Source organism: Cebus imitator, unplaced genomic scaffold, assembly GCF_001604975.1.
Source record: "Cebus imitator isolate Cc_AM_T3 unplaced genomic scaffold, Cebus_imitator-1.0 Scaffold39, whole genome shotgun sequence".
NCBI classification, from domain to species: domain Eukaryota; kingdom Metazoa; phylum Chordata; class Mammalia; order Primates; family Cebidae; genus Cebus; species Cebus imitator.
In genome coordinates, this window is record NW_016107354.1 from 726,782 (window position 1) to 751,182 (window position 24,401).

Genomic DNA, 24,401 nt, shown 5'->3' on the forward strand with positions numbered 1-24,401 from the left:
GCACGCCTGTAGTCCCAACTACTTAGGCAGCTGAGGTGGGAGGATTACTTGAACCCAAGAGTTAGAGGCTGCGGTGAGCTATGATCGTGCCACTGCACTTCAGCCTGGCAACAGAGCAAGACCCTGTCTTTAAAAAAAATAAATAAAGAAAAGAGAACTACCCTGCTGTGGCCTCCCAAGCTCTGTTCCTGCCGACCTCCCTTACCCAGGGGTCCCTGTTCTCCACAGTGATCACAGGCGGGCAGGCAGCAGAGAGGCCGTGGGGGTGTGGAGTCAAAACCCTTCCTCTCTTCCTGATGCTTTGCTCTGCCCCCTGCCCCGCAGGCCTCCTGGGAATGGTCGCCCACATGATGTACACACAGGTGTTCCAGGTCACCGTGAGCCTCGGCCCTGAAGACTGGAGACCCCATTCCTGGGACTACGGGTGGTCCTTCTGGTAAGTGGCTTTGACCATCAGTGCGAGAACAGCTTTAAGCATCAGAGCCGCAAGGCCTGCTGGGACTTCAGCAGTTCAGTCCAGTGGGTATCGGGGGAAGACATGGGGGAAGTTGGAGGGGCTGCAGTCCAAAGGTGCTTTGAGACCCTCGGGCAGCGATTGGCAAACTAGGGCCTGTGGGTCAAATCTGGCCCACCACCTGTTTTTATGCAGCCCTAAAGCTTTTCGATTTTTAAATGCTAAGAAAACAAATCAAAGGAAGAGGAATGCCATTTTGTGACATGTGAAAACTACATGAAATTCAAATTTCAATGTCCATAAATAAGGTTTTCTTGGAACACGGCTACTCTCGTTGTGTATTATCCACGGCTGCTTTAACACTGAGATGGCAGCACTGGGCGGTGGTGACAGAGACTGAATGGCTCACAAAGTCGAAAATACTTATTCTCTGGCCCTCTGCCAACCCCTGCCTAAGAGGCATGCTCTGGAAGGTTGGAGATGGAAGCTGGGAAGACCTGAAATTAGGGGAGCTGTGGAGGGCTCTGGGTGGCCCGACGGGGTAGGAGGACTCCAGTGAGTGGCTCCAAGCACAGGGAACACGTCAGCATCTCAAAGCAGGGTGTGCTTATGAAAGGCACGATTAGTCAGGATTCTTTTACTTATGAGTGATAGAATCCCAAGCTTAAGTGAACAAGGGGTGTTCATTTGTTTGTATGGGAAATCCAGGTGGATCAGCCGGGGTGCTCTGTGTTGTAACAGAAAAACCTACATGCATCAGTCTAAGCAAGGAGATATACAGTGGTTCATGGAAGGGAAAGCACAGCTATGGTGTGGACTTCAGGACATGTTTGATCCAGAGTCACTGAGGTCATTAGGGCTGAGTTCTCTTCCTCTGTGTAGTCATCTGAGCCTGGCACTCTCCACATGTTTACTTTGATGCTGGGCTGGTTTCCCTGTTGGGGAGAGCTCTTCCTAAGGCTGGTGCATCCTCCTTCCCTTGTAAGAAAAAAGGAGCTTCTTCTCTAACATCAGTTAGGGTCCCAAGCTTCCCTCTGGTGGACTTAGGTCATGTTCTCTCTCCTTAATCATTGCCACAGCTGGGGGAATATCACTTATCCCCTTAGCTTGACCAGGCCCACCTCTGGAGCAAAGGATGAGTCAAAACCTCTCAACTGGTGAATGGATGGAATAAATGCTGAGTGAGCTACCACAAAGTCTGCTTCAGGTACAGCTGGATCCAGGTGAGCAGGTGATTTCATCTGGAACTCAGTCATGCTCTCTCCTTATCTTGTCTCTCTTCCCTTTGCATTGGTGTAGGCTTCATCCTCAAACAGCTTTTCCCCAAATGCTAGCAAAGATAGATGATCACAACACACAGCATCAGGCTTCTTTTTTTTTCTTTTTTTTTTTTTTTTGACAGAGTCTCTGCTCTGTCACCCAGGCTGGAATGACAGACTTCCATCTTAAAAATGTAGCAATACCAGCAGAAAGATGGGATTTCTTTCCCATCTTCCCAATTAAAATCCTGGCTATGACTTTCATTGGCCTAAGTCATGTGATCAAGCCTGAACCATTGATTTAGACCCTGGGGGAGATTGAAATTACCCGAGTCACATGGTCCAGGGAGTGGCATTAGCCCCGCCCAAATCCTTGGACAGAAAGAGGAGGAGAAGGCTATGCAGGCTGGAAAGACAGCAGCCACAGTTGTTCACTACACAGGGTATCCAGATCTGGGGCTGGTAGTTGGGAAGCATTTATCCACTCGGTCATTTAACACATATTCACTGAGTACTTCCTCCAGGACAGCTGTTCTAGGTGCCGGGGATGCAGCAGTGCTGAGACAGCATTGCAACAGGGATGGAGACAAGTGAACCAGCTGTATGTGAACTGTGCTGTGATGTAGGTGTGTGGGGGGAGGGAGTTCACAGGCAGCTGCAGGAGCACAGAGGAAGGGCCATTGATTGACCCAACTTTGGGTGGGGCTGGTCCCCAGGAAGAATTTTAAAGGCAAAACAGGAGGAATAGGGTGCTAGGCAGAGGGAACAGCAGGCCCAAGGACCTGGAGGTGAGAGAGCATCTCAGAATAGAACAGGAGGGACTATGGTTATAATTTTTTAAAAGACTCGATTCCAGTCCAGTGGGCACCCCAGCTCCATCTCCACTCTGCTCGACTCTGTTCTTTTAAAACTGAAAGTATTTGCCTTAAAGGGACCTTGGCCCGTTAACCCTGGCCCCAATCCCTTTAAGTAGAACAATCCCAGGGAAGCCAGCTGAGGTTCTGACCTCCCTTTACCCAACCCTTCCCCCTGGAGCAGTTCCTTCCTGAGACCTTGACCTTGGAAGATCATCTACCTGAGCTAGAGAAGGGCACAAGGGAGGGGAACTAACATTTGTGAGTGTTGACCATGTGTGTAATAATCTCTCAGATTTACTGAGTGCTAATGTGCCATGAATCAGGTAGGTATTTCACGGAGACACAGAGAACTGAAGTAACCTGCCCAAGGTCATCCAGCTATAAGGGGCAGGGCTGGGATTCAAACCCAGGCATCCAGGCTCCAGAGCCATACTGGAAGCCTCTCTGAGATGAGTAATAATAAGAGAGTTCATGGATGTGCTTACCACGATATTCCGCACATGGGGTATGCTCAGTAAATACTGGCTCTTATGTTGCTGCTACTGATATGAAATTTAACACATGCAACATCACACTACTGATATGAAATTTAACACGTGCAACATCACGCTATTGATATGAAATTTAACGTGCAATATCAAGCTACTGATGTGAAATTTATCACATGCAGTAACCTCGTGTTGCATATGCAGACACTGAAAATTAGAAAAGTTGAATCAGATGCCCTGGTGGGAACTGCCTCCTCCCGCCAGGCCACCTTTCCAGAAGGCCCTGGCTCTCTCCTCTGGTGTTCATTGTCTTAAGTCAAGCCTGCTGGTGTCAGCCAGGGGAACATTCTTTCCTTGGAAACCAGGGCCTTCTGCCCTGCTCCTCTGCTCCCTCCCTCAGGGCCAGCCTCCCAAGGGGCACCGAATTCCCATTGGACTTAGGCTGGGACCAGTGTGCAGCCCCTATTAGGGCTGATCCATTTTTCCCTGTCACTGAGACCTGCAAGATGGATCAGCCCCATTTTTCATCCTTCACATTTGGGGCCTCGCCAGGGCTGCACCATGTCATCTCTCTTATTTAATATGTGTGAGGCCGTTTGTCAAAATTCTGGCCTGAGAGCCCCCGCTGCACCCTCCCCAGGTAATGGAGAGGAGAACAGCTCAGAGAAGAGATGGCACTGGCCTCTGTCTTCCTGCCTAGCAAGGAAGAACAGGCTGCAGGGGCTCTGGAAGCTGGAGGAGTTTTGTGGAGCTCAAAGCCTGTTGAGTGTCAGCTTCTTAGAGGGACATCTTTGCAAGAAGTGGAAAGTCCTCATGGTTAAGAGTCTCACAGCCCGGGGTTCAAATCTCACCCCAACACACACTCCTGGGCCACCACGGCAGTGCGGAGGGGCGGTTGAGGATGTGGCTGTGGAATCAGTTCAGGTTTAGATCCTGCCCCTGCCTCTCACCAGCCATGGACCTTGACCAAGCCACTTACTTCCTCTGTACCTCTGTATCCTCAGCTGGAAAATGGGACAGCCTAAATTTCCACCTCATAGGGTTCTCTCGAATTGTGTTCCAGTTCTCTGTTGAGGTGTACACATCACCCCCAAATCTAGTAAAAATGTATTATTATGTAGTAATAACAGTAACTAATAAAAATGTGTTATTTGTTCTTGTATTTGGAGTGGACCAGGCTCACCTGGGTGGTGCTTGCTGGGGTCTTCCCCAAAGCTTCAGCTGGACGTCAGCTGGGGCTGTCGTCTGGGGCATGGCTGGAGTGGACCTCCAAGGTGGCCCTTCACGACTCTGGCAGCTGGTGCTAGCTGGCCTGGCTGGCGGCTGGAGGGGCTTCATGCAGCATGGAGGCTGGGTCCCTGGGGAGGTTATCTCAAAACGAGTGTTCCAGGAGACCCAGATGGAAGCCACAGGGTCTGTATGAGCCAGCCTCGGAAGTCACACGGTGTCACTCCTGCTGCATTCTGTTAGTTAAGAGCAAGTGACAGGGCCGGCTGCAAGGGGGGGTGTGGACCGCTGGAGGTGTGCCTCCCTGGAGGCCGGCTTTGGAGCTGAGTAACCAACATGAAGAGCAAGTGAATCAATGCGTATGGAGCACTCAGCACAGAGTGTGCTTGGTGAGTGTGAGCCCTCCTGCCCTCTCCTCCTTTTGGCACCGAGTGTCAGCAATCTCTACCTGTAACGAGGTCAGGACAGGACCCTGGTGGGCATCCAAGCGGCTGTTTGGCTTAAGGAGGCAGGAACCGGGTGGGATAAGATTAAGATTGGGGCCCGGGCAAAGTGGTTTATCTGTAATCCAAGCACCTTGGGAGGCCAAGATGGGAGAGGCCAGGAGTTCAAGACCAGTCTGGACAACGTAGCCAGACCCTATCTCTAAAAGAAAAGAAAAGATTAGCTGGGTGTGGTGGTGCACATCGGTAGTCTCAGCTACTCAGGAAGCTAAAATGGGAGAGTCACCCGAGCCCTGGAGGCTGATGCTGCAGTGAACCTGTTCATGCCACTGCACTCCAGCCTGGGCTGGAGACTCTGTCTCAAAAAAAAAAAAAAAAAAGACTAAGGTTACAACACCTACTTTGTACTGTGCACAGTGAGAAGCACTTTACAAGCCCTGAGCTGTCTGCTCCTGTCACTGGTTTCCAGGAGAGGAGCTGCCATCCCTGCTTTAGGGACCAGGAAACAGGTTGAAAGTCACACAATTAGCCTTGGATGCTGTCAACTGCATGAAGCTGGGGGCTGAACCCAGCCTGCAGATGTTTTCTTAGGCCTGCCATTGTGTCTTATAAAAGTTTGTATTTGTGGCTGGACGTAGCGGCTCACGCCTGTAATCCCAGCACTTTGGGAGGCCGAGGCGGGTGGATCACGAGGTCAGGAGTTCGAGACCAGCCTGGCCAATATAGTGAAACCCCATCTCTACTAAAAATACAAAAATTAGCTGGGCATGGTGGTGTGTGCCTGTAGTCCCAGCTGCTCGGCAGGCTGAGGCAGGAGAATTGCTTGAACCTGGGAGGTGGAGGTTGCAGTGAGCTGAGGTTGCGCCACTGCACGCCAGCCTGGGTGACAGAGTAAGACTCTGTCTCAAAAAAAAAAAAAAGTTTGTATTTATTTCCAACATCTAAAATGGTAAAACTTCTACATAAAAGTCCAGGTTTCTGGTTTATGATCACTGGAAGATCTGTTCCTGCCTAACCAGCGTTGCCACCAGGCAGCCAGCAGGTAAGGCTGAGAGTGACTGCACCTTTAGATGGGCATCTGGTCTCCAGCTACCCCAGTCCCCACCATGCCCTATTGCTTTCCACTTCCCCACACTTCCTCACTTAGTCATCGTCTGCCTGACCCTGCAGAAATTTGAGTCTGTGGGCCCTGCTTGGAATGTCGGCTTTCCTGGTGATGGCAGGAGTGTGGAAAGCTAGTCCTGCACTTTCTGCTTCTGTTTTGCATTTGATCAATCTAGAGAGGAATGGAAAAAGGTCTCCTCCTACTCCAGTACACGCAGGGAAATCTTATCTCAAGCATTCTTATCTCTGCAGACTTCGGGTAGTGGGACATCATGGTGTGGAAGATTGTAAGAGCTGGAGGACCCAGAGAAGTTAAGCAATTTGGTTGATGTCACACAGCAAGAGAATAGCGGGTTGGGCCAGGTCCAGGGAGGGTCCTCACTCCTGTTCTAGTGGCCCCTTTCTGCTTCTGAGGCCCTGTCCCTGTGGAATACAGGCCTCACTGCTGTCCCTCCCTCCTTTCTAGTCTCCATGACTATGTGGAAACAGCAGACCAGCTTCTTTCCTCTCTGGGGACTGCAGGTGGCCCCTTCCCTCTATGCAGGGCTTAGCTGGTATTCCAGCAGGCTGATCCCTTAAGGGGTTGAGTGTGCTGCTGTGACCCTACGAGAGCCTTGGCCCCAAAGACAACTGGAGAGGGTGTGTGTGTGTGCTGATGTCACTGCTGAGAGGCTATGTGATCAGCAGGAAGTTTGCCCTCACTCATCTGCCTGAGGCAGGTGGCTGTGGCCTCCTTTGCTCTAAGACCAGGGTTAGGGAAAGGGATGTGCCTGCCCAAGGGTGCTGTGCGGGCCATGGAGGGACCAGCTGGGCCCTCAGAGCCTGCCACTCTCTAGCTCCCAGTCCCATCAGCTCTTGGGCCCTGAGGGTGGCCTGGATGATACCTCTGGGCCCAGCCCCGCCTCGCATGGTGGATCTGTACCCCTCTGCTCTGCAGGCAGCCAGGAGAGCCTTCCTTAGTGGTCAGTTCCCCATTGGGCAGGGCCTGGTGTAGGTTGCAAGATGCTGTCCATGTGTCTCTAAATCTGCTCCCTCTGTGTCCCTCTGCCACTGCTCCTGCCACTCCCAGAGGAGAGAGAATTGACAGCCCCCGTTGCCACCCTCCCCTTTCCTCCCCATGGTGTCCGATCTGCTCTTGGCTCTGAAAACCAGGCCAGTCACCCACGCAGCTCCCTGTGCCAGTTCAGAAGTGCAAGCTGCTAAAACCAGCAGGTGTTCTGGCCCCAAAGTTTTCAAACTGTGTATTTTGTGGGCACCCGGGGGACCTGGGGGATGAGAGGAACAGGGAGATGAAGGCTCATGGTTATAGCCTCTCACCCACGCTAAAACCAGAGCAGGGTTTTCATAACTGTCTTTTTCTGTTTGTTTTTATTTTATCTTCGTTTATCCATTCATTCCACAAGTATTTACTGAGCACCTACTATGTGCCAGGCACTGTGCTAGGTGCTAAGGGATAGTAGTGAAGTGAACAAAGCTCCCATTTTCATGAAGCTGGCATTCTGGGGTAGAAGAGGAGATAATCTAAAAACAAACACCAAAGATCCCACTTCTGAGAAGACAGAGTAGACATGCTTCTCCCTATTCCTCCTGCTCAATGCAACTAAAATCTTTGGACATTAAAGATAAAACAGACATCAGAAGACTCTGAAGGGAGGGAATAAGACAGTAGGCTGGTTAGGGACCAAGAAACAACACATTGCTGAGTTCTTTTTGTGTTGTATATCCCAGATTTAGAGCTGAAGAAGTCAGCAATTCAGACATGCCAAAAGAACAGAAAAAAAAGCCCCAACTAAAGTCCGCTTTCTCTAGCCAAAGGACCAAGAAAGGGTCAGCCCACTGAGACAGAAAACATTTAGCAATAACTGCACTACACCAGTCACACATTACAGAAAAGAAAAAACTGTGGCTTCACTCTCACCCATGCCAGCAAGGGAATGGGTGCTTAGATTTTGGTGACAATCACCAGGTGGACTTTCACCTCTGCGGGGCAGTAACAAGGTGCTCCTCTCCCTCCCTGCAGGGATTGTGTCAGAGAACTAGTGGAGAGTCAGGATTTTTGCCACTACCTTGTCATAATAAGATTATCTCCCTCCCTGGTGTGGTGTCAATGTTATGTGGGGAGCAGTGATGAGCCCCCCCGGCTCCTCCCAGCCAGGTACCAGGAGAGGTCTAACGGGGAGTCGGAACTCTCAATCTCACCCTCACCTGGTGAGAACCAGGAACCATCTCCATCTTGAATGTCAATAGTGGCTGATATGGTTAAGCTTTGTGTCCCCACCCAAATCTCATCTTGAATTGTAATCCCCATAATTCCTGTGTGTCAAGGGAGAGACCAGGTGGAGGAAATAAATCATGGGGGTGGTTTCCCCATGCTGTTCTTGTGATAGTGAGTGAGTTCTCATGAGATCTGCTGGCTTTATTAGGAGTCGTCCCCATTTAATTGGCACTTCTCTTTCCTGTAGCCTTGTAAAGAAGGTGCCTGCTTCCTCTTCGCCTTCCGCCATGATTATAAGTTTCCTGAGGCCTCCTTAGCCATGCTGAACTATGAGTCAGTTAAACCTCTTTCCTTTACAAATTACATGGACTAATACACTTGCCCAGTGGGAAACCTAGACTTCTACCCCTATCGGGAAGTAACTGGGCAGAGTCCCCACCTCTCTAGAGCCATCTTGCCAGAATTAGGTGAAAGGAAGCCAGCTAGAGCAAAAGGTTTAAACAAGACCCAGAGTGTCAAAAACTACCCCAAATGTCAAGGTTGCAATTAAAATCACGTGCCATGTCAAGAATCAGCAAGCTCTCAACTTGAACTGTAAAAGACAATCAATAGATTCCGATACTGAAATGACAGAAATGGTAGAAATCATCATAAAAATTCATCCACAAGCGGTTGCAAACACCCTTGGAAAAATAGAAAGTCTCAGGAAAGAAGCAGAAGATAGAAAGAAGGACCAAATGGCAATTTTAAAACTAAAACATACAATAACCAAAATAGAAAGCGTAGTGGTTGGGCTCAACAGCAGAATAGAAGGGACAAAGAAAAGAATCAATGAACTTGAAGATAGGACAATAGAAATTGTTTAATTTGAACAACAGAGAGAAAATAAACTTTTTAAAAATGTACAGAGCCTTAGGACCTCTGGAACTATAACAAATAATATAATATTGGAGCCCCAGAAGAAAAGGAGAATGAGGGTGAGACTGGACAAAGGACTGAATTCAATAATGGCTGAAAACCTCCCAAATCCTGTAAAAGACATAAACCTACGGAACCAAAAGCTGAATGAATCTCTAAAATAGCATAAATTCAAAGAAATCCATACCAAGACACATCACAGTTAAATTTGGAAAAAAACTGAAGTTTAAAAAAAAATGAAAACAGTGAGAGAATAACATCCTCCCTAGCTACAGGAAAAAACATTCAAGCAACAGTGGATTTTGCATCAGAAATCATGGAGGCTAGAAGGAAGTGGCCCAACATTTTCAAAGAAAAAGAAAATGAAAATGCTGAAAGAAAAGAACTATCAACTTAGAATTCTATCTACAGCAAAAATATACTTTAGAAATGAAGGAGAAATCACGACATCTTCAGATGAAGAAAAACTAAGAAATTTGTTGCCAACAGACTACCCTAAAAGAAAGACTACAGGAAATTCTCTAGACAAAGTGGAAACTTTAAAAAGGGAAGTTTTGAATATAAAAAAGAATGAATGAAAAATGGAAAGAGAAACTTTACTTCTCCTTTTGAGTTTTCTAAATTATGTTTGATGGTTGAAGCAGAAATCATATTATAGCCTGATGTGATTCTAAATGTATACAGAGGAAATATTTAAGACAATTATATATTATAAATGAAGGAAGGTAAAGGATCACAAAAGGAGCCAAGATTTCTATGCTTTACTTAAATGTTGGCCCCACTAGACTGTGATTAGTTATGTATATATGATGTAACACCCAAAGCAACCACTAAAAAAGCTATTTACAGAGATACACTCAAAATCACTATAGATAAATCAAAATGGAATTCTAATAACTGTCCAAGGAACCCATAGGAAAGAAATTTAAAAAGAGAGAGAAACAAAAAACAGAACAAGAGGAAAAGAACAAAATTCATGGCAGGCTTAAGCCATAATATATAAATAATCAGTTTAAATGTAAATGGTTTAAATATACCAATTAAAAGTCAGAAATTGACCAAGTGGATTTAAAACACATGACCCAAAACTATGTGCTGTCTACAAGAAACTCAATTAAGTATGATGAGATGGATAGGTTGAAAGTAAGAGGATGAAAATAATATATCATGTAAGCATTAATCAAAAGAAAGCAGGACTAGCTGTATTAATGTTAAAGTAGACTCAGGCAAATAAATTGACCAGAAATAGACATTAAATAATAATAAAAGAGTCAATCCACTAAGAAGACATTGCAGTCCTAAATGTGTATCCACCAAACAACAGAGCTGAAAATCTGCAAAGGAAAAACTGATATAACTGAAAGGAGAAATCGGAAAATTCACAACTATAATTAGAGATTTCAACATAGCTTTCTCAACGATTAATAGAACAACCAAATGGAAAATCACCAAAGATATTAAAGAACTCAACATCATCAACCAATACGATCTAATTGAGAAATGTTTCAAATCAAGCAAGCTCTCATCCCAAAAACCTAGAAAAAGAAGAGCGAAATAAGCCCAAAGCAAGCAGAAGAAAGATGAGCAAAAATCAGTACAATTGAAAACAAAAAGTAATAGAATCAATGAAACAAAAAAAGCTGGTTCTTTGACAAGGTAAAATTTGCAAACCTCTCGCAAAAGTGAGAGAGAGAGAGAACAGAGGAGAGAACACAAAATGCCAGCGTCAGGAATGAAACAGAGTGTGTTGCTGCAGTTGAGGACATCAAAAATATAGTAAGAGCATACTACAGACAATTCTGCACACATAAATTTGACGGTCTGGATGAAATAGATCAATTTTTCTAAAAGCGCAAAGTGCCACAACTTACCAAATGTGAAATAAGTAATTTGAATATTCCTATAACTACTAAGGAAATTGAGTTTATAAATAAAAACTTTCAAAACAGAAATCTCCAGGTCCAGATGGTTTTACTGAAACATTCCACCAAATATTTAAATAAGAATTAGCACTTTTTTTTTTTCAGAAAATAGAAGAGGAGAGAAAACTTTGCAATTCCCTTTATGAAGCTAACATTACCCTGATATTAAAACCAGACAAAGATAGTGCAAAGAACCACAGACTAAGAGCCCCCATGAATATAGATGTAAAAATCCTGAGCAAAACAATAGCATAGAAGTCAGCAATATGTAAAAATAATTATACATCATGATAAGTGGGGTTTATTCTAGGGATTATGGCTGCTTCAGCATTTGAAAAATCAGTGTCACTCACCGTATTAACAGGCTAAAGCAGAAAAAAAATCACATGATCATATCAATTGATACAGAAAAATCATTTGACACAATTCAATGTTGATTCATACTTTCAATAAAACTCTCAGAAAATTAAGAATAAAGGAGAGCTTCCTCAACTTGATAAAGACTATCTACAAAACATCTGCAGCTACTATCATACTTAATGTTGAAGGACTGTCTTCTCTCTAAGATTGGGAACACCACTATTATTCAACATAGTTCTGGAACTTTTAACTAGAAATAAGACATGAAAGACATGCAAGACACAAGACATGAAAAGAAAATAGAAGGCATACAGATTGTAATAGAAATAAACTATACCTATTTGTAGATGTCATAATTATTTGTATAGACAAATCCAAGTTATTGGCCAAAAAAATGCCTAGACCTAATAAGTTTAGTGCTATCTTAGGATACAAGATAAAAATACAAAATAAATTGTATTTTTATAAACTAGCAATGAACATTTGGACAACAAAATTAGAAATACGTATCATTTATACTAAAAAAGCGAAATACGCATAAATCTAACAAAACACTTACAGGACTTGTACACTGAAAACACTAAAACCATAGAAAAATACCAATGAAAGAAATCAAAGAAGATCTAAGTAAATGGATAGATATACTATGTTCATGGATCAGAACACTCAATATATAGTGAAGACATCAATTCTGATGTTGGTAAATAGGTTTAGTACAATTTCTATCAAAATCTCAGAAAGATTTCTTGTAGATATAGAGAAAAGTATTCTAACATTTATATGGAAAGGCAAATAAATTATAATTTCTAAAACAATTTTGAAAAAGAAGAATAAGACAGGATGACTTAGAGTACTCAATTTCAGAACTTATTGTATAGCTACAGTAATCCAGATTGTGTGATATTAGTGGGAGGATAGGACATAGATCAACCAAAAAAATAGATAACTCAGAAATGGACCAATGCAGATGTGCCCAACTAATTTTTGACAAAGTTACAAATCAGTTTACTGTTGTGTAAGTGTGTGATGTGTGTGTGTGTGTGGGGAGGATGATTGTGCAGAAAATGGCCTTTTCAACAAATGGTGCTGCTGCTATTGGACATTCACTGGCAAAAATAATAGTCAGCCTTAGTTTAAACTGCACACCCCTTGCAAAAATTAAAATGAAGCACACACTTAAGTATAAAGTGTAAAAACTGTAAAATTTTAGAAAAATAAGAGAAAATCTTTGGAATCTAGGGCTAGGCAAAAAGTTCTTATATTTGATATCAAACACATAAAAGGAAAAATGGATTAATTGTATTTCATCAAAAGTAAATACTTTTGGTCCATAAAAGACCTTATTAAGAGGTTGAAGAAAAAGCTGTAGACTGGGAGAATATATTTGTAAACCACATTTCTGACAAAGAACTAATCTCTAGCATACATAAAGACCTTTAAAAACTCAGTAGTAAACAATAACAAAACAATTCAATTAGAAAGTGGGCAAAAACCACTAACACACTTTGCCAAAGATTATATACAGATAGCAAATAAATAAGTGAAAAATTGTTCAACCCCATTAGCTGTTAGGGAAGTGCAAATTAAAGCGACAATGAGATATTACTACACATGTATCAGAATAGTTAAAATAAAAAATAGTGACACCACCAAATTCTGGTGAGGATGTGGAGAAACTCATACGTTGTGGACAGGAATACTTTATTTAGCAACATAAAGGAACAAACTACTGATGCACACAACAACTTGGATGATTCTCCAGATAATTATGTTGGGTGAAAAAAAAAGCCAATACCATACATACTCCTGTATGATTTTATTTTTGTAAAATACTTGAAGAGGTAAAATTAGTGAAATGAAGAACAGGTGGCTGACAGGATCTGTGGGAGGGCAGGAGGGAAGCGGCTGTAGCTATAAATGGCACCTAAGAGATCCTTGGTCTGTATTTTGACTGTATCAATATCAATATCCTGCTTGTGATATTGTAATATTAGATTACACTAGTTTTGCAAGAGTTTACCATTGGGAGAAACTGGCTGAAAGGTACCTGGGATCTCTCTCTGTCTCATTTCTTACAGCTGTGTGTGAATCCATAATTATCCTAAAAGGAGACATTTGATTTAAAAATAGTAAATAAATGAAAGAAAAAAGATAAAGAGAATTGCAGGATATGATGAGAGCTGTGATGAAACTAAGCAGGGGCATGTGATACAGAATGACGGAGAGGGGGCTTCTTAGGGATGGGAGACAGAACACTGAGGAAGGGCTGACATTCACAGATGAGAAGGGACCAACTGGGCAGAGCCTGGGAAAAGCTTGGAAAGTAACGAGTCCAAGGATTCCAGAGGGAGGGAAGGCAAGTGGGGAGGTAGGGTTGGGAATGAGCTTTGGGTTTTTGAGGAGTGGAAAAGAGGCCATGGGGCTGGAATGTAGAGAGCCTGAGGAATCAAGCTCAGGGCAACATGTTATTTGAGAAAAGATCTTGCATGTAAAGTAGATGGAAAGGTGGGGATGTAGGCATTTCTTCTGGGTCAGTCTGACTTTGTGCCTGTCCAGTCACTGCCTGTCCAGCTCTGCTCCACCACATAGCGTCTGTTTCTGGGGCCCCTGGGCTCTAGCAAACCCCCTCCCTCGCCAGGGAAGCTCCCCTCCACACACAAAGTCATTGGACTCCTCCACTCCTGCAGGGTAGTTTTCTTTGCTCAGGGCTTTAGTTTGGGAATCCTCTGCTCTGTCCCCGGACTGAGCATTCAGGGTTGGGTCATAGTCAGTCACCCTTAAGATCCTTGGCTGTGGAGGCTAGAAATTCACAACAAAACTAACTCGTGCAAAAGAAGAAAATTTGTAGCAAGTAAATGTATAATAACTTTGGTTCCCAATGACAGAAACCCAATTCAAACTGGCTTCAGGGTAGAAAAATAATCAAAGAAAATAAAAAAGAAATTGAGACTTCCATGATTGAAAAGTCCAGGGGTAACGGCCTCAGCTCAGGGATCCAGCCCCTTTTCATAGCTGTGCTTTCTTTTGGGTCAATTTCATTTTCTTGGGTGGTGGCAAGAGGATCCCCTGCAATCCTGGCTCAAATCTCACCAGCTTAGCACCACAGAAGAAAGATGAGCTTTGTTTCCCAGTAGCTTTAGCCAAGTCCAGGGGTTGAGTCTCAAGAACCTGACTTGGGTCATGTGCCCATCCCCCAACCAATTACTATGACCAGAGAAAAGCATCATTTTCATTAGCCAGGCCAAGGTCACGTGCTCACTTAGAGGTTGGGGTTGTGGCCAGCCCCACGCAAACCAAATGGCCTGAGAAGAAGGAAGGAGTGATCCCTTAACAGACTCAGAGTACAGTTACCATAAGCAAGAATGGCTGCTGTTCAGGCAGAACCAGCATACTCCATACTCATGGAATCCAGAAAAAGCCTACTTGTTCATTCTCCATCTTCGGGGTCTGAGTTTCCATTATGCCAAAGAGACATCCCAGGTTGAAGTAGAATCTTCAGCTTTGTTGCTCAAGAGAGTATCTGATTGGACTAGCATTGGCCAGATGGTCAGCCCTTATCTAGTCATCTATGAATGGTGAGGGGTAGTAAGTAACATGCTGGACACTTTTGTGGACAGGGAAGCTCTTAGAGGGGCCAGGCTGATACCCTAAATCTGTCTATTACAGACACTAAGGGCTTCTGGAAGATCTACGTCAGCTCCTTATTATGAAGGAAACAGGGCAACTTTATCAATGGGTATGGTGTTAAGGGAAATAGATGACCCTTTTGAGGATCCCTTTGAGAAAGGCTGAGTTCTCAAATTTTTTCCTTGCTTTCCTTCTGGGGTACTCAGAGGCTGTCAAAGGGAAAAACAGTGAGTACAGACAGTGGGCTTCATTGACCATGAGGAATGTAGGGGTGGTGGTGATGTTCAGAGACCAGCTGGGTGGGCTGGCAGCAGGGGAAGCCTGGAGCTCCCAGGCAGTGCAGGGTTGGAATAGCAAAACTGAGTCCCCGATTTGGAGGAAACCAGTTACCAAGGCAGAGACTGAAGAACTGGGCTCTAAGCACCAGGCCAGATGTAACTGAGGCCGGGCAGGAACCCCACTCGTGGTACTAAATGTTGAATGCATAGTCTCAAACAGAGGAATCAGGCAGTCCATTTCTAGAACTAGAACTGGGTCAGCTGAGTCTCCTAGCTCCACCCTCCCTACCTTTCCAACTGTGGTTAGGACAAATTCTCCAGGTTTGGGCTGGGTTCAGCACGTACATCAAGTGAGAGCTGTCAAAAGTCCCAGCTGAAAAGAAAGTTGGGGAGGAGAGAGCCAAGCAGGTCATTATAACCTCCTCTCTCAGGGGGAGAGTTTACGAACCAAGTCATACAGAAGTGGGTACTGAAGACGTTAATATTAATGATAATAATGACAGCAAGACTTTCTTGAGTGCTTACAGTGTGCTCGATACTATTCTAAGATGTTTTCAGTGGATCATCTCCTTTAAACCTTGTAACAACCCTATGAGGTAATGCTATTGTCCATTACTACCCTGTGAGGTAGCACTATTGTCCATTACAATGAACACGAGGAGATGCTGGGAGCAGTGGCACGTACCTATAATCCTCAGCCTCCCAAAGGCTGGGGTGGGAGGATCACTTGTGCCAGGAGGTTGAGGCTGCAGTAAGCTATGATCGCACCATTGCACTTCAACCTGGGCAACAGAGCAACTCTCTATCTTTAAAAAATAATAATAATAAACATGAGGAATGTGAAACAAAGGGTTGGCATCTTTCCCAGGGTCATATATGAACAAAAGTAACTTTACTTTCTTAACTTAAGGGTTGTATATGAACAAAGGTAACTTAACTTTCATGAAAAATGAGCTTTTAGGGTGTCTGCACCATCTCCTTCTCTATCACCAACTCCAGCTAATCTCCTCATGCATCCTCACTTCTGTTCCGCAAACCTCCCACGGTTTGTGGAACATTCTCTGCTGTCTGACGCCTCCATGCCTTTGCATACAATATTCCTTCTCCTGGAATGCCCTTTCCCCTGGCCAACTCTCACTCTTCCTACCAGACCCATAAGTGTTGCTGTATTCTGGGTAACTTACATCTGCATCACGATGTGCAGATAATTCTCTGTCTCCCAGACTGTGAGTGGGGCAGAGACCAAGTCTTGTCCTTCTCATGGCAGTACCTGCTGAGGTACCAGAGGAAGAGGCAGCCATGCAGGGATGAATGAATGTTTGGTGGGTGGGGGATGTTTCCTGTCCCTCGCCCACCCTCACCATGGCATCTCTCTCCTGATCTCTTGGCAGCCTGGCATGGGGCTCCTTTACCTGCTGCATGGCAGCCTCTGTCACCACGCTCAACTCCTACACCAAGACGGTCATTGAGTTCCGGCACAAGCGCAAGGTCTTTGAGCAGGGCTACCGGGAGGAGCCGACCTTCATAGACCCTGAGGCCATCAAGTACTTCCGGGAGAGGTCAGTGCACAGGGGGTTACCTCTGGCCACCATGGGGACTCTAAAACCCATGGCCTGGCCTCAGTGGCCACCGGGCCCCAGTCAAAAACTGGAGTGAATGGCATGACAGAAGGGTTATGGAGGCGGGAGGCAGAAGGGGCAGGCTGAGTGAGGCAGAGTTTGGACACCATTATGTCAGAATCTCTGGGACATTTTAATGTTTTATGGGTCATGAGGTTGCCTTGGGCTTATGTGATCAAAGCATGAGAAACCCAGAAGGGAACCAAGTTTGAGTGTTTGCCATTTGGTCCTATGCTTCATGGAACCATGATAGAGGCTGAACCAAGGTTTCCTTCTTGGGCTCTGTCATGGCATTGAGTGAAAAGAGGACCCAGCTGTGGGACTGGTGATGGCTGCAGGAGGAGAATGGCTTCTTAATGTCAGGAACTACATGTAATCACCCGAGTCTTCAGAGTCCAGCTGGGAACAGAGGAGGTGACAATAAACAGTGGGTGGGTAGATGGATAGATAGATAGGTGGACAGATGAGAGGGTGGATGGGTGGATGGATGGATGAGTGGGTGGACAGGTTGATGGATGGATGGATGGGTTAGTGGGTAGGTGCGGGGATGGATGGATGGACAAGTGGACAGATGGGTAGGTAGATGGATGGATGGATGGATGGATGGATGGATGGATGGAAGGATGGGTTAGTGGGTAGGTGGGGGGATGGATGGATGAACAAGTAAACAGATGGGTAGGTGGATGGATGGATGGATGAATGGATGGGTAGGTGTGTTGGTGGATGGGTAGGTAAATGGATAGATGAGTGAGTGAGTGGATGGGTAGGTGGATGGATGGATGGTTGAGTGGTGGGTGGGTAGATGGATGAATGGCTGGATGAAAGGATTGATAAGTAGGTAGGCAGAGGTATAGATGAGTAGGTATGAGTGGAAGGACAGACAGGCAGATGGCTGGCTGGATGAATTTCAGGATTTCAGAAGCTGGAGATATCCTTAGGCAGAACTCCTCCCTTCTTCTGATGAAGCCACTCAGAGACAGCATCAGCACCCCGAAACCTGAAATTTCTGAGCCCTCCCTCCAGGGCTCATTGTTGCTTCTGTGTCCACCTCATTCCGTACTGCTCTCCTCCTGGCTCTACCCAGAGCTGGGCCCTACCCAGGGCCAGCTGCCACTCCCACTCTCCAACCTAGTGCCAATCTATGCCCTGCTAGCTGCCTCAGTCTCTTCTGGGCTGTCAGGGGCTGCTGCCCGCCTTAGCTCAGTCCACACCCCTAGAGTTGCTGTGCCAGTGTTTGTGGCAGGCCTTGTAGAATCACAGCCTATGTTACTCTCTCTGAGCTCTGTCTGCCTCCTAGGCCTATCCCGGTCAGAAGCACTATGTAGAGGTCCCCACGAATGGCCGATCTGGCCTGGAGTCCCCACGCTCCCAGTCTTTCCTCTTGAGAGAGAGGATATAGAACAGCAACCTCAGGTCAGAGTTGACCATCATAACTGCCATTTATGGAGCATGAGTTGTGTGCCAGGCCCTGTGCCCAGACATTTCATTTCATCCTTAAGACCTCACTATGCAATTAGGACTATTAGCCCCTTTCTACAGATGAGGAAAACTGAGGCTCAGAGAAGTTAAGACACTTACGTAAGGCTGCACAGTGATGGAGGAGGAGTTGGGCCCCAGGTCTGCGTGGCTCTTTCCTAGACTGAAGAAAATCAGAGCTGGCAATGCCTCAGGATCAGGCCACCCAGATGGAAGAGGCAACCCCGGGATTCAACCCAGGCAGCCTCTGGAGTCCATGCAGGTGCAGTTATGCATGCCCTGGACAGATCTGCTCAGGACTCATGGTTCATGCATAGGCTGGGGGCTTCTCACAAGTTCATGTGACTCTCAGCCTTGAGGACCCTCTCTGACCCGAGTCTGCTTTGCCCAACACATGGGGCCTACTGGAATGCCCAGGAGACTGATGCTGTCAGGAATTAGTGGGTGTTGGTAGATGAAGACCCAGCTTCCCACCTTTGGTTACAAAACAGCCTGGGGCATGCTCTGCCATGGGACTGGGCCCCAGGTGCCCTTAGCAGGGATCAGCCTCTGTCACTTCCTCTACTGGCTCCGTCCCTTGCCTGTCACACCTTCCCTCTCCCCTACCCATATTTCCTGGAACTGCCTCCCCTCAAGAAAGCTACCTGTACCTAAATCCTTATCACAGGGCCTGCTTATGGGGGAGCTGAAGGAGATGGGCATTAATGCCTTTCGGTGTCAGGGAAGGCATCACTGCACATCCTCAGGGCTTGGCAGAGGACGAGGAGGGGGAGAAGGACAGGAGGCTGCAGGGTGGGGCAGCACTGAGGAGCTGGACTCCCTGTGGGGCACTTGGGAGGGCTTTGGTCAGAAGAGAAGCATGGCAGGCCATGGGGTGGGGTGGCCCACACAGGCACCCTCATGTTACAGATCCCTCTGTCATCCTGATACTGTGTCTTTCCCCAGCCACGTAGGCCTCCTTTCATCCCTTGGACACTCCAAATGCGTCCCCGCCTCGGGACATTTCTACTTACTGTGCCACTGGATGCCTCCATGAGGCCTCCCCTAATCACCGGGTCTAAACACACACTCCCCACAACATTGTCCTAGATACTGCAGCCCGTTGCTATTTTTTATGTTTTGGAGACAGGGTCTCACTCTGTTGCTGTATTAGTCTGTCCTCATGCTGTTAATAAAGACATACCTGAGACTGGGTAATTTATCAAGGAAAGAGGTTTAATTGACTCACAGCAGGGCTGGGGAGGCCTCAGGAAACTTACAAGCATGGCGGAAGGGAAAGCAAACATGTCCTTCTTCACATGGCCGCAGCAAGGAGAAGTGCCAAGCAAAGTGGGGAAAATTCCCTGATAAAGCCATCAGATCTCATGAGAACTCACTATCATGAGAACGATGTAGGGGTAACTGCCCCAGTGATTCAATTACCTCGCACTGGATCCCTCCCATGACAGATGAGGATGATGGGAACTCTAATTCAAGGTGAGATTAGGGTGGACACAGGTAAACCCTATCAGTCACCCAGACTGCGTACAGTGACACAAGCACGGCTCACTGCAGCCTCGACCTCCTGGGCTCAAGTGATCCTCCCACCTTGGCCTCCCAAGTAACATGCACCACCACGACTGGCTAATGTTTTCATTTTTAGTATTGCTATGGGTTGCCCAGGATGGCCTAAAACTCCTAGCCTCAAACAATCCTCCCGCCTCAGCCTCTGAAAGTGCTGGGATTACAGGCACGAACCACTATGCCTGGCACCATGGCTATTTTTTCATAGCACCTGACACCACCTGCCAGGATTTTCTTTGTTTGCCAGTTTGCAGACTATAAGATCTGGGATAGAAAACCTACACCATCTTGTTTCTCACTGTGAACCAGGCACCTAGAATTGGCCAGCCACCTCCTAGGAGCTCATTCAGGGTTTTCTGGTGATTGACGGGACTCTTGTCTTTGGAAAGTGCAGCCCTGGCTCCCTCATGCTCTTGTATGTCTGTCCCCACCATCATCTCGCTGACTCAGCACCCCAGCGCTTCCAGTGCAAAACCCCAGGAGAGAGGATGTGATTGCCCAGCGAAGGTCAGGTGTTCAGTCCCGGGCCAGGAGGCAGTGGACAGGAAGATCCGGCTAACCTGGCACGTGGCTCACCTCGCCCCAGGCTGTGGATGGTGGCAATGCCCAGCATGGCACAGGGCCCGGAATGGCACTCAGCAGGTGTTTGCAGTAGACACATAAGCAGCCTGGTGTCCAAAGCTGCCCCATTAGCACCGCAGTCAGTTGCTACTCTGCTGTGGAGATTCACCTCCTGGGGCATCCGTGAGTAAAACGTACCTTGTTTTGCTGACGCAGAAGACGGGACCACTCCGTACCCCATCAAGAAGCTGCGGTTTGCTGGTGCCCCAGTTCCAATGGTTCCTAACAGCTCAGCCCGAAGATGAATCCCTTCCAGCATATGTGCAGAATATCACTTTACACATTCATAACCTGAACATTGTGCAGAGGTTCATCAAATTTTATTTCCCTTCCCCTCTGAGGAGAACATTTCAGCTTAGCCAGGCTGTTCTATTTCTTTTCCCTTTTTTGTGTCTTCCCTACAAACAGCTCCGAGCACATAGATGTCTGCATAGCTTTGCAGGGTGGCTCAGATGCAGGGCTGACATCCTTCAGTGGCCAGAGTCCCTGGTGCTGCAGCCAGGACTCAAGGGAGGTCAATTCATGGCCCCAGGTGCCCAGGTTTTCTTCTCCTCCTTTGCGGACAGAGGGTGCTGTGGGTAGAGCAGGGGTTTGGGGTGAGTTTTCCAAGTCCATCTCTGCTGCTGTGTGATTTGGGGTGAGGCACCAAGCCCCTCTGGACCTGTTTCCTCTGACCCAGGATGGGAGAGTCCAGAGTTCTTGGTGTCCCAGGGAGGCTTAAATCTGATAATCCACGTTACATGCTGGGCACAGTGCCTGGCACGTGGAGGGCTTTGTGTGTGAGAGTTTCTGTCCCTTCTGCTCCTAATGCCCTTGCCAGACCCCAGAGTGAAGCATGAGCTTGGTCATGACCAGCTTAGGATGGAGATGGCGATGGGGTTTCGAGGCATGGCCAATAACCACGTTATTGTTTCTGACCCTGTATAAGGCCCTCCTCTAAATACTTAGATGTGATTCAGTTAATTTCTGTGACACCTCTCTGAGGCGTAAGCATTATTGTCATCCCCATTTTACAGATGGCAAATCGAGGCACAGAGAGGGAGACCGACTTGCCCAAGGTCACACAGCTGGTAAGTGCCAAAGCTGGGATTTAAGCCCAGGTCACATAGTCCTTCCCTGTGCTGTGCAGCCTCTTGGGCCTGATCAATGATCTCTGCTGGGCATTGATCGAGGACCTGAGCACACAGTGGGAGTGAGGGGAGTCCCATGGCTGAGGGGCTCATTGTAGGAGGAGCAGGTGAGGTGAGACTCAGACCATGTATGCAGTTCTGGGATGATGCACTCTGTGGGACAGAGCTCATGGGCTCCCTCACGCCCCTACCTTTCCTATCTGCGGGAGAGGCCCTTCTGAGCCCATTTCATCCAAGTCTCTCCTGCTGTCCTCCTGGGGGCTGGGGACAAGGTGGTGCCATGCGGGGCTGATGGACAGGAAGGAATTAAACTGTCCTTTTCCCACCCCTTCCCCCACCCCCCAGGTCCTGTTGGATTACCCTCTGCAAGAGCCGATTGCATGGCTGAGGAGCAGTTGGGCAGATATGAAATGGTTTTCAGAGCTGTAGAAGAAAGGCATGTTCTGTGTGTGTGCATGTGTATGTGCACGTGCGTGTGCACGTGATCATGTGGAAGGGCCAGTATGTATGCACACGTGTTGAGTTTGCTGGGTTGGAGAGCCTGCACCCCCCGATTCCTGCCCCAGCCCTGAGAAACATCTGGAATTAAGCCCTCCCAGTGTCACCCTGCCTGACGTCCCCAAGGAGGGTGTCTTAATCGGGCCTCCCGAGGGTTGGGTTGGATGCTGCTGAATGAAAGGTAAATATTTGCAGTATCAGGGCTTTCTTGAATACTTAATGCTCAGATCTGGTTTAACAATGTGTGGAAGAAAATAAGACCTGTTGGACTGGATCGCAGAGGGAATTCAGCTGTGCTGAATAAACGACCCGCTTCACTTGGGCACGTGGCACTGTGTGGGGGACGGAAACCCCCCGAGCTTCTTGGGAGTGCAGATCTTCCTTCCGGGGACCCCTGCACATCTCTCTGTAGCACTTAGGACTCTCTGAAATTACTTGTTTATTAATTTACATGTTTATGTCTGCTCCGTTTCCATGTACACTCCACAAGACCAGAGAGCCTGCTTTTCCTGGTTTCCACTCTATCCCAGCACCTAGAATCACAGAGGCTCAATCAATTATGGCATTAATTATTAACGATATTAGGCCAGGCTCGGTGGCTCATGCCTGTAGTCCCAGCTCTTGGGAGGCTGAGGCAGGCAGATCACTTAAGTCCAGGAGTTCAAGACTAGCCTGGGCAACATAGCGAGACTTCATCTCTACAGAAATTTAAAAGATTAGCTTGGCGTGGCGGCATGTGCCTGTGGTCCCAGTTACTCAGGGAGGCTGAGGTGGGAGGATCACTTGAATTCTAGGGGGTCAAGGCTGCAGCGAGCTAGGATGGCGCCACTGGTCTCCCACTTGGGTGACAGAGTGAGACCCTGTCTTGAAAACCCAAACCAAAGCAAAACAACAATATTAATTCTATTGTTTAGTAGAAAGTTGTACAGTGCCTCCTGTTGAAGACACTGTTTGAGTACCTGGCTGACTTCACGCGTTCAGCCCCTGTGGAACGTCTGAAGAAACAGACCAGGGTTGGAATTAACTCTGCAATTGACTAGCTGTGAGTCCCCAGGTAGCGCTTCTCCTCCTCGGAGCTTCAGTTTTCCTGGCTGGAAAATGGGCTAATGCTGACCTTGAGGCTTTGTTGTGAGGACTTTATGAAATGATACAATGATGTTTCTGGCAACAAAGCTGGGGGTCCCCTCCCCCATGCCCCTCCCCTGCCCGGTTAGAGACCTCCGTCTGTGCGGGGCAAATAAGATATACTCCCTGCCTGAAAACAGGGCTTGTAGCAAGTGGTAGTCCTTGGAGAATCTAGCCTGCAGCTGTATTTTGTTTGGCTTGCACAGTGGTTTCAAAATTCTTTTAAAAATCAGGAGGTTTCATGTTAAAAATCAAGGTTTTGCAGAAACAGAAAACCAAATATGGCATGTTCTCACTTATGTGGGAACTAATTATCGTGTACACACGGACATAAAGACGGGGACAGCAGACACTGGGGACTGCAAGAGCAGGAAGGGAGGGAGGGAGGCAAGGCTGAAAAACTCCTATTGGGTACTATGATCATTGTTTGGGTGATGGAATGGACTGAAGGCCAACCTCAGCATGCTGCAATGCACCCGTGTAATGAACCTGCACATGAACCCCTGAATCTTAAAAATATACATATAAGAAATCAAAAATCAAGATTTTTGGCTTTTCATGAAAAAGCAGAGATCTAGCCACACTGGGCTCGTGTTTCTGCATGGCAACAACAGGCTGAGACACTTGAGTTCGCTGCCCCCTGCTCACAGCACGGCAAAGTGCACTGGGCGCCACAATAGAGTCTCCTGGAAGTGGCTTCAAGCACTACCAGTCCCACCCCAGTGCGAGGTAGATGATAGAAGAGGCTTCACAGAAGAGACCCCTGAGCCGAGTTTTTCAATACCCGTGCAGCATTCACCAGACAGCTTGGCAGTGGGTGAGGGAGGCTATTTCAGGCACGGGGAACAGCACGAGCAAAGGCCAGAAGGGGCCGACACACAAAGCACATTTAGGAAAATCTAAGCGACTCGGTGTGACTTGAGAGTGAGCGCCTTGGTGGGAGTTGTGCCTGGGTCTCTGATGTCTCTTCTCCTCCCATGGTGTCTGGGGTTGGGGACTGGTGGTAGCAGCTATCTGTCTATCACTGAGATGCATTTATCTTCTAAGAGAGAGGAGACGGAGTAGGAGCCATCCAAAACCCCCTTCCTGGATGCCAGTTGCTCGCTGCACTCCAAGCCCAACACAAAGCCATCGGATCTCAGATCTGCAAGAAACCAGCAGGGATAAAAGCAGTTTGTGCTTGGGGAAGGGGTGACCTCACCCTGGCTCCATACACA

The 24,401-nt window shown here is 47.0% G+C and overlaps 1 protein-coding gene across 4 annotated transcripts in view; it reads left to right on the forward strand.

Annotated features, from left to right (window-relative positions):
* The window catches only part of GSG1L (GSG1 like), a 267,111-nt gene that overhangs the window by 213,355 nt on the left and 29,355 nt on the right, over positions 1-24,401 (forward strand). For 2 of the 4 annotated variants that reach the window (XM_017525726.2, XM_037737472.1), the window contains 3 exons: positions 325-436; positions 16,544-16,711; positions 21,448-21,501. In XM_017525726.2, coding sequence (XP_017381215.1) covers positions 325-436; positions 16,544-16,711; positions 21,448-21,501 — 334 coding nt within the window. The remainder of the gene's footprint in view (positions 1-324; positions 437-16,543; positions 16,712-21,447; positions 21,502-24,401) is intronic. The other 2 variants (XM_017525724.2, XM_037737473.1) reach the window with 1 other exon arrangement.